The sequence below is a fragment of the Callionymus lyra genome, chromosome 9, assembly GCF_982586985.1.
Source record: "Callionymus lyra chromosome 9, fCalLyr1.hap1.1, whole genome shotgun sequence".
NCBI lineage: Eukaryota > Metazoa > Chordata > Actinopteri > Syngnathiformes > Callionymidae > Callionymus > Callionymus lyra.
The window spans coordinates 13967940-13981906 of NC_141826.1; the positions used below are offsets into that span (position 1 = coordinate 13967940).

At 34.2% G+C, this 13967-nt stretch overlaps 1 protein-coding gene and 1 pseudogene across 1 annotated transcript; both read right to left on the reverse strand.

Annotated features, from left to right (window-relative positions):
• Positions 1 to 383: 383 nt before the first annotated feature.
• LOC148071898 (uncharacterized) lies at positions 384 to 4620 on the reverse strand (annotated as a pseudogene).
• A 2959-nt stretch (positions 4621 to 7579) lies between these two features.
• LOC148071899 (uncharacterized) lies at positions 7580 to 11493 on the reverse strand. Its single transcript, XM_087799097.1, has 6 exons — positions 11405 to 11493; positions 10696 to 11013; positions 10053 to 10394; positions 9869 to 9994; positions 8216 to 8265; positions 7580 to 8148 (listed from the first exon to the last, which is right to left on the reverse strand). Exons 1-6 carry the CDS (start codon positions 11445 to 11447, stop codon positions 8023 to 8025), a joined length of 1005 nt encoding a protein of 334 aa, XP_087655223.1. The 5' UTR covers positions 11448 to 11493; the 3' UTR covers positions 7580 to 8022.
• Positions 11494 to 13967: the final 2474 nt, after the last annotated feature.

Consider the following 13967-nt stretch of genomic DNA (forward strand, 5'->3'; position numbering starts at 1 on the left):
AACTTCCATCCGTCATACTGCAAGTACCAAGACTCTTAAATTTTAAAAAACACTTTAAACCTCACCTGTTTTGTGGGTGGCATGACAGGTGGATAGATGGACGGATGAATGCATGGGTGAATAGGTGGAGCATTTAAGTTTAATGGTACACTTTTAATGACTACTGCAACAAAAGTCTAAGTACTATTCATTTAATAAAGTCAATCTTATCTAATCTAATTCCTGATCACACAAATGGACTACAAGTTAATAATAGACCTAAATAAAATGTGTTTATCGTCAAGTAACACTCACTCTCAGAGAAAGAACCTCCCACATCAGCCTCCAACTGCTAAACAGAAAGTCTTCTCTCTCTGTGGTCTAGAGTGCAACGTTAAAACCTGTCAAGCGATGGCCTCTGACTTCCTGTCTTCTTCTTCTCTCTGAGGCTTGATGGGCTTCCTGTCTTATGACTCCTATGTGAGAAAACACAATTCTTTCAAATATATTTACACAAAAATTTAAAGCTAGCTTCTTCCTAAATGACATAGTTTGGATAAATATGAACTATATCTATCTAATGCTATGCTATAAGATCCATGAATCTAATGCTAGTCTATTCTAAATCTAATGCTGAGCTATAGTTATTCTAATGCTAACCTAGTTAGATCCTGATCTACCATATGCCATATATAATCCTAAAATACCATATTAAGAACGCTAACATATGCTAAGGAAAGTGAAAATAAATGAAAATTGTATTTTTCATTGTAAATCGTTATCAGTTTTATAAAATATTTATCAGAATATTGATTTTGGATTATATATTTTAATGTTACATTAAAGCTTTGAAAACTGCAGTATAATAAAACGTTAAAAAGTTATTAAACATCTTGAAAAATGGACCTGTCTCAATGGAGCATGTTCGTGCAGGATGAAGTCTGCAGAGGGTTTATATGTTTGTGCAGCTCTCGTGTGGTTACTTGACACGCAGAGATGAAAAAAAGTCAACTTTTCTAAACCTTGTGCAGCAATAGACAGGAAGAGCGTTTGACGACCTCAACAACAAGAAACTTTCCATTCAACTGTGAACAACAAGTTCTTCTGCTGGATCTGAAACTGTTTCAAAATAGAAAACTACTTCATTTTATCTTTAATTAAGTTCAATTCTGATTCCAAAGTCGAACTTTTTAGGCACTTTTAAGGTGCTTGGAAAAAAAGTAATTGACAAAAGTAATTGCTAAAAAAAAATATTTTGTGGGTAATTTAAGTATATTTTTTGTGGAGTGTGTGACAAGAGTAATTGAGCTTCACAATCTTAAAATAAACAGTGTTGCAATAACTGTCTCCATGAATGTCCAGATTTCTCCAAATGTTAGATTAGAAATAATTCCAAGAAAATTTAACCAAAATGAAGCAGCAAAATGTGTGTTTCTTTTTGTGTGTGTTAGACCAGGTGACTCTCTTTCCCTTTTTTCTCTGTTGTCTGTAATTTGCGGCATTTTCTTTTAGTACAGATGCTCATGACAAAGTTTCTTCTTATCTCTCTGATTTTGACCTGTGACCTCTCTGGAGGTGGTTAACCACACATCCCAGGTGCTTGAAAGTTTAGGTTGCAAGTTGAAGTCAATTTTTGGCGCCTTCTTGGTGCGTATAAGGAGCTGTCCGAGGTGCTGAAGACACCTTGAGCAGCAGCAATACACAGAGAAACATTACTGGAGCATCAAAAGTATACAGAAACTGTCATATTTACCAGTATCAGCGGGTATAATTAATATTCATCACATGTAAAATATGTTCGTCTAGAGTCCACCTCAAAGATCTTGAGCTTCATTCTAATGGATGAGCCTCTCACTGATCTCTAGAGCAGGCCTCATTTCACCTTCTCAGATCCATCATGTTAGTTCTTTTGGTTGATGATCATTGGTAAGAATAGAAATAGTAAATAAAAAGCCTTCTGGCTCGACTCTTTCTTCACCTTGATAGACAGACCTTACGTTCACCCAAGTCCTGTGAAGCATGAAATAAATATAAAGGTATTAAATTAAATATTCACATTTTTACTTCTTGAGAGATTTCAATGAAAAGAGACATCTATTACAAAGGATTTTATTCATACTATTAATAAAAACACACTTTTAGCACTGAACACTGAAAACTTGGAATTCAACATGACACAAACATGTACAGGAAGTTGGATTTTTACTTCAAGCTTAATATATATTATTTATATATTGTGATGATAATTAAGTGCATCAGATTTTTTTATTTCAACCTTACACTAATTGTATAATCTTATTTCATTCTTGTATTTTGTCTACTTACTTATTGACTAATATCACCACAAAATAATCCTATGTTTTCTTTACAACACTAGCAATAATAGTTTCTGAATGTGAACCAGAATCCACTGGTCCATAGTTGAAGATACAGGCTCTATTCCATCCCTCGAACACCAGAATATATCACGTTTTCCTCCATATTGGTGCATCTTTCCTTCCTTCCACTTTTCCTCTTGGTGAATGTTGGTGCAGCATAAACCAAATATTCATTGTTTACCTGCTGCGATATAAGAAATTATCTTTAAAAAGTGATGTTTGGATGTATAAATATCCCTTAATATATCTACCTGCTGGTGCTGTTGTTCATCAGTCGCTGCTGGTTGGAAACTGTTAGCTGCTGGATTGGAACAAAACAACTGTTAAACAGGAAACAGTGAGATTTTAACTCCCACACTTTATATACATGGTTATTATCCTTCCATAAAGTAGAAACACTAGTACGTTTTCTCACAATCAAATCAAAGGTTAACACCAAAGAGAAGGAAACAGAAGCAAAAGAGATAAGAGATCGAGTGGTTGTGGCAGGAAGTTATCTGGTGTGTTCAGACTGTTAGGAACTGATGAAAGATAGCATCACACAACATCACAATTTAAAGTTTCACTTGTCAGAAAGATATACATACAGTACATACAGTATATATATATATATATATATATATATATATATATATATATATATATATATATATATATATATATTTATATGTATATGAATATGAATATATATGTATATTCTGAAAATTCAAATGACACTGAGAATGGACTGACCATCATAATTAAAACAACAAAGTTGAGGTCAAGAAACTTAAGTTCAGAGAGTGTCAGGGCAAGACAGTCTAAGTCAAGATCAACATTTAAATACTATTAGCCTCATGCTCTGTTCAACTTATAAAATATAATCTTTATTATTTTATTTCAGCTTGACAAATGTTCACGACTACTTTGTTATCTTTACATCAAAAAAAATAGCGACCGACTGTAGACTGTTCGGACCAGGACAAGACAAAGACGGCAAAAAGTACCAGCCTTTAGAAATAAAGTATAGAATGTGGCTAGATGATCAAAAAAAATGTTGTTTTTTATATTTGTATTTTTTAATTTATTTTAGGAACAGTCCTAACGTCAAGAAGAGATCAAGCAAATAATCCTGACACAATGCTACACAGTGTTAGCTTAACGATCTTTCTTACCGTTGTGTTTCCTGACGATGTACATCAGTAGAACGTTAACTCCCAGACTGATGGTGAGAGCAGAGCTCAACACTATTTCAGTTTTCCACGAGTAAACTTGATCTTCTGGAAAAGGGGAAATGTCTGATAAGATGAATAAAAAATGCATGTCCTAGTATTTAATGTATACCGTTAGTTTTGTTTTTGGTTCCTTGTCCAAAGAAAATGTGTCCACATGAGGCCACAGCACAGTGAAGCGTCTCATCATCAGCAAAGTTCTCTTCTCTGGACAAACTATAGACGCGTTCCCTCAATCCAGACGTAGAATTCAGGCCTGGTTTGACGTGCGACCAGTAAGCTCGGTGACTCTTCAGTTCTGGTTTTGAACCAGTAAACTCTCTCTGTACATGAGTTACTCTTTGAACCAGAAGAAACTGAACATTGTAGATTGAAAAGAGGTCGTTGGACATCAGGTGAAGTCTCTTGGATATCAGTGATCGCAGGTTTTATTTCTGTCATGAATGAAGAAAGTAAAAATGGTATTTAGAAATCTTAAATTTATCTTCATTTTGATACTATTTCAGTGAATCATATACATTATAATAAAATGTACGCATACAGTATAAATAGTAAACATGTAATCAATAAGGAGGTCACCTTACCTTCAACTTGCAAAAGAGTTGCGTTCAGAATCTTAAAATCAGAATGCCAAGCTTTTAGGCAGAAGTAAAATCCTGTGTCATTCAAACGTATTCCATGTAAATCCAGATCAAATGTCACTAATTGATCGTGTTTCCCTGCACTTGAGGGATTTCTCTTAGATAACATTTCGGGAAACTTGTCTGTAAAAAATCGAATCCATGTCCTTGTCCCGTATTTGCTCCGAGTTCTGCAGTGAAGACTCACATCTTGTCCGACTTGAACGGATCTCAGAAAAACATTTTCACACCCTGGAAGACAAAGAAGAGATAATTGAATGTGAAGTTAGAATCCAAAGTAATATGGAAGGATTTATAAAAGCAGAAGATAATTTTCCTGAAAATAACTTGTAACTATTGTAAAGTAAAGTAAATCTATTTCACCTCCAATCCAGAGCAGAGCAGCCAGATAGAAGAACGACAGCATCTCCACGACAGCTTTAGCAAACGCGACAGTTTGAGGTAAAGACTCTCGGCGCGACACTTTAAAGTAGAAACACAAGAGGAGGAAGGAAGTAAGTTCTCTGATTTCATTGGACGATCTTCGACTCTTTGATTTCGAGTTCAGCGAATAGAAGATGTTTTTGTTGAAAGTCTTGTGGACTGAGACGGCAGATTTTATAACTTTTAACATCAACTGAAGAAAAAAAATGATTTAAGTTTTTAAAAAAGTTATTTTAAATTATGCCTTTCAATCACTAAGACTAGATTCATCAAAAGTCTTGACTTAAACCTATTTTAACTCGACTTTTAGTATAAATGGTGTGTGTTTTGATTCAGTCGAGGAAATGTTTCTACACCTTGTCCAGAGACTTGAGCTCCTCTCACCATGAGACCCTCTACTGCGCTGTGGTCTCATGTGGACACATTTTCGTTGAAAATAGTCAAGGTATTTTAACCAAATATTTTACATTTTTGAATTCACTTGTAAATGTATTTTCCAACAGTAAAACAAATAGCAGTGACTTCAGAAGTAAACTGGAGATTGTGTTTGGTGCTGGTTTCATTATTTGTCTGCTCATTATTCTTCTACTGATTTACATCATCTGGAAACTAAAGCAAGATTAAAACGGTAAGAATCTTTTTTTTTTTCATCCACAAATTAGAAATGATTAAAAATAAGTAACAATTGATCTATTATTTGATTAGAAAGTAGTTTTTGGATTTAAAAAATGTAATTGATGGTTTGATTTTCCTTTTCTTTTCTTGGTTTATTCTGATGTTGTCTGTGTAGAGATGTTAAAGGAAGATTAACTTTTAGATCTTTCTTTTTTTTTTTCCTAAATATCCACCTGCTGCACGTGTTGTTCTTCGGTGGATGGTAAAAAAAATATCGGCAGATAAAGTAAAATATAAAGTCTGATTAATTCTGATACTTTCACTTCATATTTTTCTTATTTAATTATTTTCTCACCAACACATTCATCAAGTATCGTGAGGAGGTAAATCAGTAGAACTATAACTCTGAGACCTATGGAGACAACAGCAGCTGAGCTAGTTGTCATCAGAAAATAATCCATAGAGATATCCTCGGGAAAAAAATACATTATTAAGCATAGTCTTCATGCAAATGAGTGTCGTAGAGTTTTCTTCACATTCATCTCCTCCAATGTCACGAGCCAAGAGAAAACTTGGTGCTTTGTCTGCTCCAGATTTTCAAAATCTCTGTCTGTGAAATAAAGTTTTTCGAAGATTTAAAAACTAGATAAAACACAGTTATACATTTTAGTTGCTGAATTTTTTTTTTTTTTTTTCTCAGATTTACTCAATTAAAAAATATTCCTTTTAATTCATATTTTGATCATCTATCAATAAAGGTGGAGAAGATACTTTTACCTTTAACATGCAGAAACGTTGTATTCATACAAATCCAGTGTCTCCACACTCTGTTCCTCCAGTGTCTCCACACTCTGCTCTTTTAAGATGCAGATCAAAATGATCTGAGTCACGTTTTCCAGTGAATCGAGGAGTCTTGGTTATTGTTGGTCGTCAATAGGGGTCCACAGAGACTAGAACTTTTCGTGGGTTGTCAGAAGTTAATCTGGTCCACTGTAAGTCTCCGTGTCTGTTCTCAATGTTGCATTTGAAAGTCACATCCTGTCCAACAAGTTAGAACAGTTGGAAAGAAAAGTGTTTTAATCTCTATACAAAATCACCAAAGATGTGAAGTTGGAAATCAAACACATAATCATTAAATAAAAGAAAGATAAATTAGCTAAAAAAAATAAAAAAAAACATAACCTGTCTTCATGATATTCAGAATTAAAAAGAAAACGTAATAATATGACATTTGATAAACATTTGATTTTTTTGCCAAAATAATAAATCAATTCCTGGGCATTGAAGACATATTCCAAATTACTTCCCTATATGTGTATTCATTGATGGGTTGAATGTATGTCCTCTTTCTTGTGCATTTAATTGTTAAACATTGATAATGTTATCCCTTATTCAGATCTTAAACATCTTCTTGTATTCTGTCTGACGACAGCTGCCTTTTCCAGGCAGCAGGGTTCAAACGGTTTGGGGTTTAAAGGTTCAGGGTTCAGGGGCTCTGGGCATCTATTCCTTAACTTGTATGGAACTTGGCGCAACTCTGTGTCAAAAGTGCTGACTGTGAAGGACATATGTATTGGTAAAAGAAGGATGGAGCCATGTGGAAATGCTGTCCTTGTTTGTTTACGACTCTTAAAATGTCAAGACACAGAATTTATGGTCTACAGACCTGGTTTGAGATAACAAGTGTGAAGGAAGTCTGAAGATTCTTTGTTTAGGTCATTGATTAGGTCAAACAACATCTGTTGTTCATAATGGAGTCAGATTTACTTACTTTACTTATTTTGGGAGTGTCTTGAGGTCTTTAAAAGAAAGGACGACCTAAAGATTAGCTGCCACCCTCTGGAAGGATCTGGTGGGTGAACCAGGATGTCTGACAGAGACTGGACCGAGCTCGGAACCTATGGTATTTCTGAATAATTTGCATTTCTTTGTTAAACTGTTATATTTGAGGTCTTGTACGACCTACTTTTGTACTCATTCATTTAATTCTAAAATGTTACTCTTCCTTGGATCAAACGAATGCGCAGAACTCATTAGACAGGAAAGAGATAAGAGTTTGCTTCAGCATTTGCGGCTCAGTGGTTCATAATCATGTAACAATTTGTCAAATTAATTTGAAGAAGCTTCATGTTGTACAAGAGATACAATCACTAGTGAGAAAGCATCCAAAAATAAAAAAATCTGTAAAATACTTAATGTGACGGTGTACGAATGGTAATGATAATTTACCAGGTGAATGATAATAATTTATTTTTTATTAAAATTGAATTTATTCACATTAATGTAATTACAAAACATGAGTGTTGATGAACAATTTCAGTTTTAACTTGTCACTCAAATAAAATAAGGAAACCATGTACGTATGATTCTGAAATCACATTTCCAAGAAAGTCCATCCATAGCATTGAATAAATCGTTTCTCCTTAGCATTGCTCTGGTGTCGTGGCTTCTGGTGGAAATTTGGTTGATGATGGATATTCAATAATGTCTAACTTCTTCTGATGTTTTCCCAGAGTAGATCTGACTGATCATGTGTTCTCCTCAACATGTTTTGGCCATGATTCTGCTCCTGTAAGAGGTGTTGTCCATGAGGCTTTCAATGTTCTATAGATTGATGTAGTTCCTGAGTAGAGAATGAGGTTGTGACGTATCAATTATGAAGATCTGAGCAGGTCATACTCCTCCTTTGGCCTCTTGTTCTCTTGTGAAGGATCTCTCTGGTGTTTCCACATCCAGGCTCATCTGACATCCAGCAGGAGCATCATGATGACAAATCTATTTCTTCACATTGACCCCAGAATAGATCACGTTTTCCTGTAGATCCACACGTTTTTCCTTTCTTCCGCTTCTCCTCTTGGTGTAACTCGGTACAGCGTAAACCAATGATTCATAATTGTCCTGCTGGAAAATGAGAAACATATTAATACTGATGGATGAATAGAGAAGTTCAGTGACGTCTGGTTTCTACCTGCTGGTCCCCGTCATCAGTGGTGGACGTTGGTTGAAGATGTGAAGATTCTGGAGAGGAAAGAAAATATTAAGCAGATGAACGTGTTTGATTGAACCTCCAACCAAATTACTGTCAAAACTTCTCTTAACTTTCACTTCTACTTCCTGTCTCTGGTTTGATTTTCTATTCTTCTCTTGACAGGGGCGACTTAGCTCAGATGGTAGAGTGGTTGCCTGCAGTCCAAAAGGTTGCAGGTTCAATCCCAGCTCCAGACAAGCTTGTGTCGTTGTGTCCCTGAGCAAGACACTTCACCCTGATTGCTCCTGATGGTGAACTTGCCGCAAGTGTGCAGCCTACTCCCATCAGTATGTGTGAATGGTTGAATATCCCCTCGCGGGACTAAGACAGCATTGATGAGATCAACTGTAGTGGTGAATATATATATTATTATGCCAAAGAAAACAATAAAAAAAAAAAAATATTTAAATAATATTTTATGTACTTTAATGACAGTCATAAAATATCATGAAAACAATCCTGCAAAAAAACAAATAATTAAAATGTTTCTAATATTTATAAACATTTTTAACCAGGAAGACGTATGTAAAAAATAAAATAAAAAATACTTTAAATCATTTACTGATGGACTAGTTAAATACCACAACAGGAACATTTCACACAACTCCTCTTTTCTATTTTGTCTTTGTGTCAAAAACCAAGTGGGGAAGTAGAGGTGAAAGAAAAAAAAGAACGATTGTAGCAGGAAACCGACGGCTTGATCTTTGCAGTTCTCATGAAGTGAGAAAACGAAAAAACACAATACAAATTCAAACTATTTCATCATTCGGAAGCTATTAATTGAAGCGAGAATTCTGACCCGCTCAAGTAGGAGAACTCACATTTCTCCGATCCTTAAAACTCTTCACTGGCTTCCAGTTTCTTTCAGGATCAACTTTAAAATTCTGGTTCTTACTTTCAGAGCTATTCATGGTCAGGCTCCTCCTTACATCACTGATCTGATCCAGCCTTACACCCCAGCTCGGTCTCTGAGGTCTGTGGATCAGAATCTACTTATGGTTCCACGCACACGGCTCTGGACCAGAGGAGAGAAATCTTTTCAGGCTGTTGCTCCTAAGCTTTGGAACAATCTTCCTCTCTCTTTGCGCTTGATGGAGTCTACTGACTCCTTTAAGAAACATCTTAAGACGTTTCTATTTGTTCAGGCTTTTCCTTGAATTTCTCGAACTCCTGTGTTGTTCTCGGTGTTGTCTTGATCTTTGAAGTATGTACTGTTTTGAGTATTGTTTTGATTGTTAAAGCGCTTTGTGACCCTGGTCTCGAAAAGCGCTATATAAATAAATATTAATTACTTACTTACTTACTTATAAACTGGAAAGAAATATCTATAAATGATGAAACAAAAAAAGAAGAAAAGTTCCGTGCATCTGATTAAATGATCTACATTAAAAAAAAAGAAAGATCCAATAGTTGTCCTTCCTTTAATATCTCTACACAGAAAACATAGAAGAAATGAAAAAAATAAAATAAAATAAAATAAAACCATCATTTCACTTTTTTAAATCCCAAAACTAATTTCTAATCATAAAATAGATCAGTTATTACTTATTTCGCATCATTCATTAATCTGTGAATGAAAAAAAAAGTTCTTACTGTTTAAATCTTGCTTTAGTTTCCAGATGATGTAAACCAGTAGAAGAATAATGAGCAGACAAATGGAGAGACCAGCACCAAACACAATCTCCAGTTTACTCATGAAGTCACAAGGGTCTGTTTTTTCTTTTGGAAAACAAATGTAAATATGAATTCAACAACGTAAAATACATGGTTGTAATACCTTGAGCGTCTTTGATGTTGGATGCATTTCCAAATAAAATGTGTCCACATGAGACCACGGCGCAGTAGAGGGTCTCATGGTGAGAGGAGCTCACGTCTCTGGACAAGTTGTAGAAACATTTCCTCGATTGAATCGTAGAGTTTTCTTCACATTCATCTCCTCCAATGTCACGAACCAAGAGAAAACGTGGTGCTTTGTCTGCTCCAGATTTGAACCAGTAAACTGATTCTTTTCCAGAACATGAGTTTTTCTTCTTTGTGAGGAGTGAACATTGAAGATTACCGGAGGTTCCTGAATGCAGCAGATCAGTGTGAACCACATCAGTTACATCAGCATCTCTGTCTGTGAAGAAGTCCAAATATTTAGAGATGATTCATGAAATTATTGGACAAAAAGCAGTCAACATGTTTAAATGCTAAAATATAAAATATTAACATACAAACGATGCAAGAGAAGATGCACAAAATCTATGGACATTAAAAAAACTTATAGGATATTATCATGGAATGTTATCACTTAACTCAAACAAGTCAGATCTAAATGAATGGAAATGGAAATAAACAATCAAATTGCTAAAAAAAATGTTTTAACCACATAATGTTTTATGTTTATGTCAAATAATACAAAAAAAGTGTTAATGTACCTTTAACATGCAGAAAAGTTGTATTTTTAAATATCATCTTTGAGTTCACAACTTCACTGCAGAAGTAAAATCCAGTGTCTTCCGACTCTGCTCTGGTAAGATTCAGATCAAAATGTTTCAAGTCACGTTTTGCAGTGAATCGAGGAGACTTGGTTTGTAATTGTAATCCAAAGGGATCCACAGAGACCAAAACTTCCAGCAGGTTGTCAGAAGTTAATCTGGTCCACTGTAAATTCCCATGACTCTTCACAATGTTGCATTCTAAAGTCACATCCTGTCCAGCAAGTACGGTGCTTGACGAAAAGTTTTGATCACATCCTGGAACAGATTAAACATGTAGTTGTTGTTTGTGAACTCAAATATTTGAACATTTTTCTTGAGAATGTATTTAATAATTTTTGTTCCACACCAAAGTGTAAAAACCTTTGCTGATCAGTATTTCTACGGTGTAAAGGTGAAATACACAACATTATATGGTTAAATGTGTACCAGATAATCAGACAAATCTGTTTGTTATTCAGATCAATTTTTAAAGTCTAAATAAACTCTGAATTAAAAGGATTTCTTACTGAATTTAAAATAAAAGTCGAAACAAATGAAGAAATATATATATATATATATATATATACAATCACAAGTTAATGTTATTACAAGTAAATCAAGTGTTAAAATAGATAAATAGAAAGTTCATAAAGCTGATAATTCTTACCTCCAGTCGAGACAAAGACGAAGAGAAAATAAATATAAAACATCTTCACCACAAGTCCAGCCAAGTTTCAGATACAAAACCTACAAACCGAAGCATTTATGTTGCGACACAAGTGGGTGGGAACAAAAGAATCATTGGTCGGTCGTCATTTTTTTCTTCTCAGTTCGACCAATGAAAATAATCAGCTTGTTTTTTTCACCCCAGAAGAAGTTTACATGTTCAAAATGTGTCTCTTTAGTTTACGATCTCTTCTCTCCGTGTTTTTTTTACATTTTTAACTTTCTCAACCAAAAGCAGCTGCAGGAATCTTTTGTGGTTTGAAGATTTACCCGCATTATTCTCACTGAATATTTCATCTTTTTAGAGGAAATTGACATCTTAAAACATGCATTGAAATAAAGTTGACAGTTGACATATTAACATTAAATATGTGATTAAAACCACTTTATTTGTTTGAACCTGAACTTAATCTAGACAAAGATGGTTTGAAAATAAATGAATATTATCTTCAACACAAGTCCAACCAGGTTTAAGATAAAAATAAAAATAAATTCTATGATACAATGAAAGAGCAGATACTTAACAAGGGGGGAACTTAACAAGGTATTTGTCAGTAGCCACTTATTTGAAAATAAAAAATGTCAATAGAGGAATTTGAGTTCTGAAAACATATTACACAGGAAGTACGCTTTAGACAATCAATATATAGGCAATTAAAACAACTTTATTTTTTGTATTTTCTTCAGGATTAAAAAAAAAAAACATTTTAGAAAATGTTTATTTTATTTTATTTGCAGTTCACAAGAATCTCTCACCAGTCTCCGATTTTTATTGAGTTCAACTAGGTCAACTAATGTGTTGATTTAAGTTTTTCTTAAATATATCTTGGACCTCTATTTTACTCATTAGTATGAAGTCTCCAACTCCAAGACACTCATTGTATAAACAAAGCAGGGCATAATTACAGCTGGCTGGAGGAGGAGTGAAGCCATGATTACATCATAATGGACTCAGATTTTTAGACAGGAAATAAGTCTATAAATCAATTACTTCAAAACCACATCATGATGAGGGACTTACTGCATCTTGGAGAGGAAGACTTCAATTAAAAAAAGAGATAGAGGTGGATAGATGGACAGATGAATAGGTGGATGGACAATTGGGTGGATGAGTATATGGAAGGATGAATGGGTGGAACATTTAAGTTTAATGGTACACTTCTAATGACTACTGCAACAAAAGTTTATCTACTATTCATTTAATAAAGTAAATCTTACATAATCTAATACCTGATCACACAAATGTACTTCAAGTTAATAATAGACCTAAATAAAATGAGTTTGGATTCATTTTGTTTTGCTTACATTATGTCTCTTTATCGTAAAGTAACACTCACTCTCAGAGAAAGAACCTCCCACATCAGCCTCGATTCATCCTCCGACTGCTCAATGGAAAGTCTTCTCTCTCTGTGGTCTAGAGTGCAACGTTAAAACCTGTCAAGCGATGGCCTCTGACTTCCTGTCTTCTTCTTCTCTCTGAGGCTTGATGGGCTTCCTGTCTTATGACTCCTATGTGATAAAACACAATTCTTTCAAATGTATTCACTCAAAAATGTGAAGCTAGCTTCTTCTTAAATGACATATTTTGGATAAATATGAACTATATCTATCTAATGCTATGTTTTAAGATACATTAATCTAATGCTAGTCTATTCTGAATCTAATGCTAAGCTATAGTAACTCTAATACTAACCTAGTTAGATCCTTATCTACCATATTCCATATATAATCCTAACATACCATATTAAGAACGCTAAGATATGCTAAGAAAAGTGAAAAGAAATGAAAATTGTATTTTTCATTGTAAATCGTTTTCAGTTTTATAAAATATTTATCAGAATATTGATTCCAGATTATTTATTTTAATGTTACATTTAGGCTTTTAAAATTACTTTTAATGAAGTTTTGTTAGACATTAAAACTTTATTAAACATCTTGAAAAATGGAAAAGTCATCCTGTACATGTTCGTGCAGGATGAAGTCTGCAGAGGTGTTATATGTTTGTGCAGCTCTCGTGTGGTTACTTGACACGCAGAGATGAAAAAAAGTCAAATTTTCTAAAGCTTGTGCAGCAATAGACAGGAAGAGCGTTTGACGACCACAACAACAAGAAACTTTCCATTCAACTGTGAACAACAAGTTCTTCTGCTGGATCTGAAACTGTTTTAAAATAGAAAAGTACTTCATTTTATCTTTAATTAAATTCAATTCTGATTCCAAAGTGGAACTTTTGAGGCACTTAGAAAGTTTTAAGGTACTTGGAAAAAAGTAATTAAGAATATTAATTGCTAAAAAGTGAAAGATAATATATGTATGTTTTTTGTGGAGTGTGTGACAAGAGTGACACAATCTTAAAATAAACAGTGTTGCATTAACTGTCTCCATGAATGTCCAAATTTCTCCAAACGTTAGATAAGATATAATTCCAAGAAAATGTTACCAAAATGAAGCAGCAAAATGTGTGTTTCCTTTTGTTTGTGTCAGAGCAGGTGACTGTCTTTCCC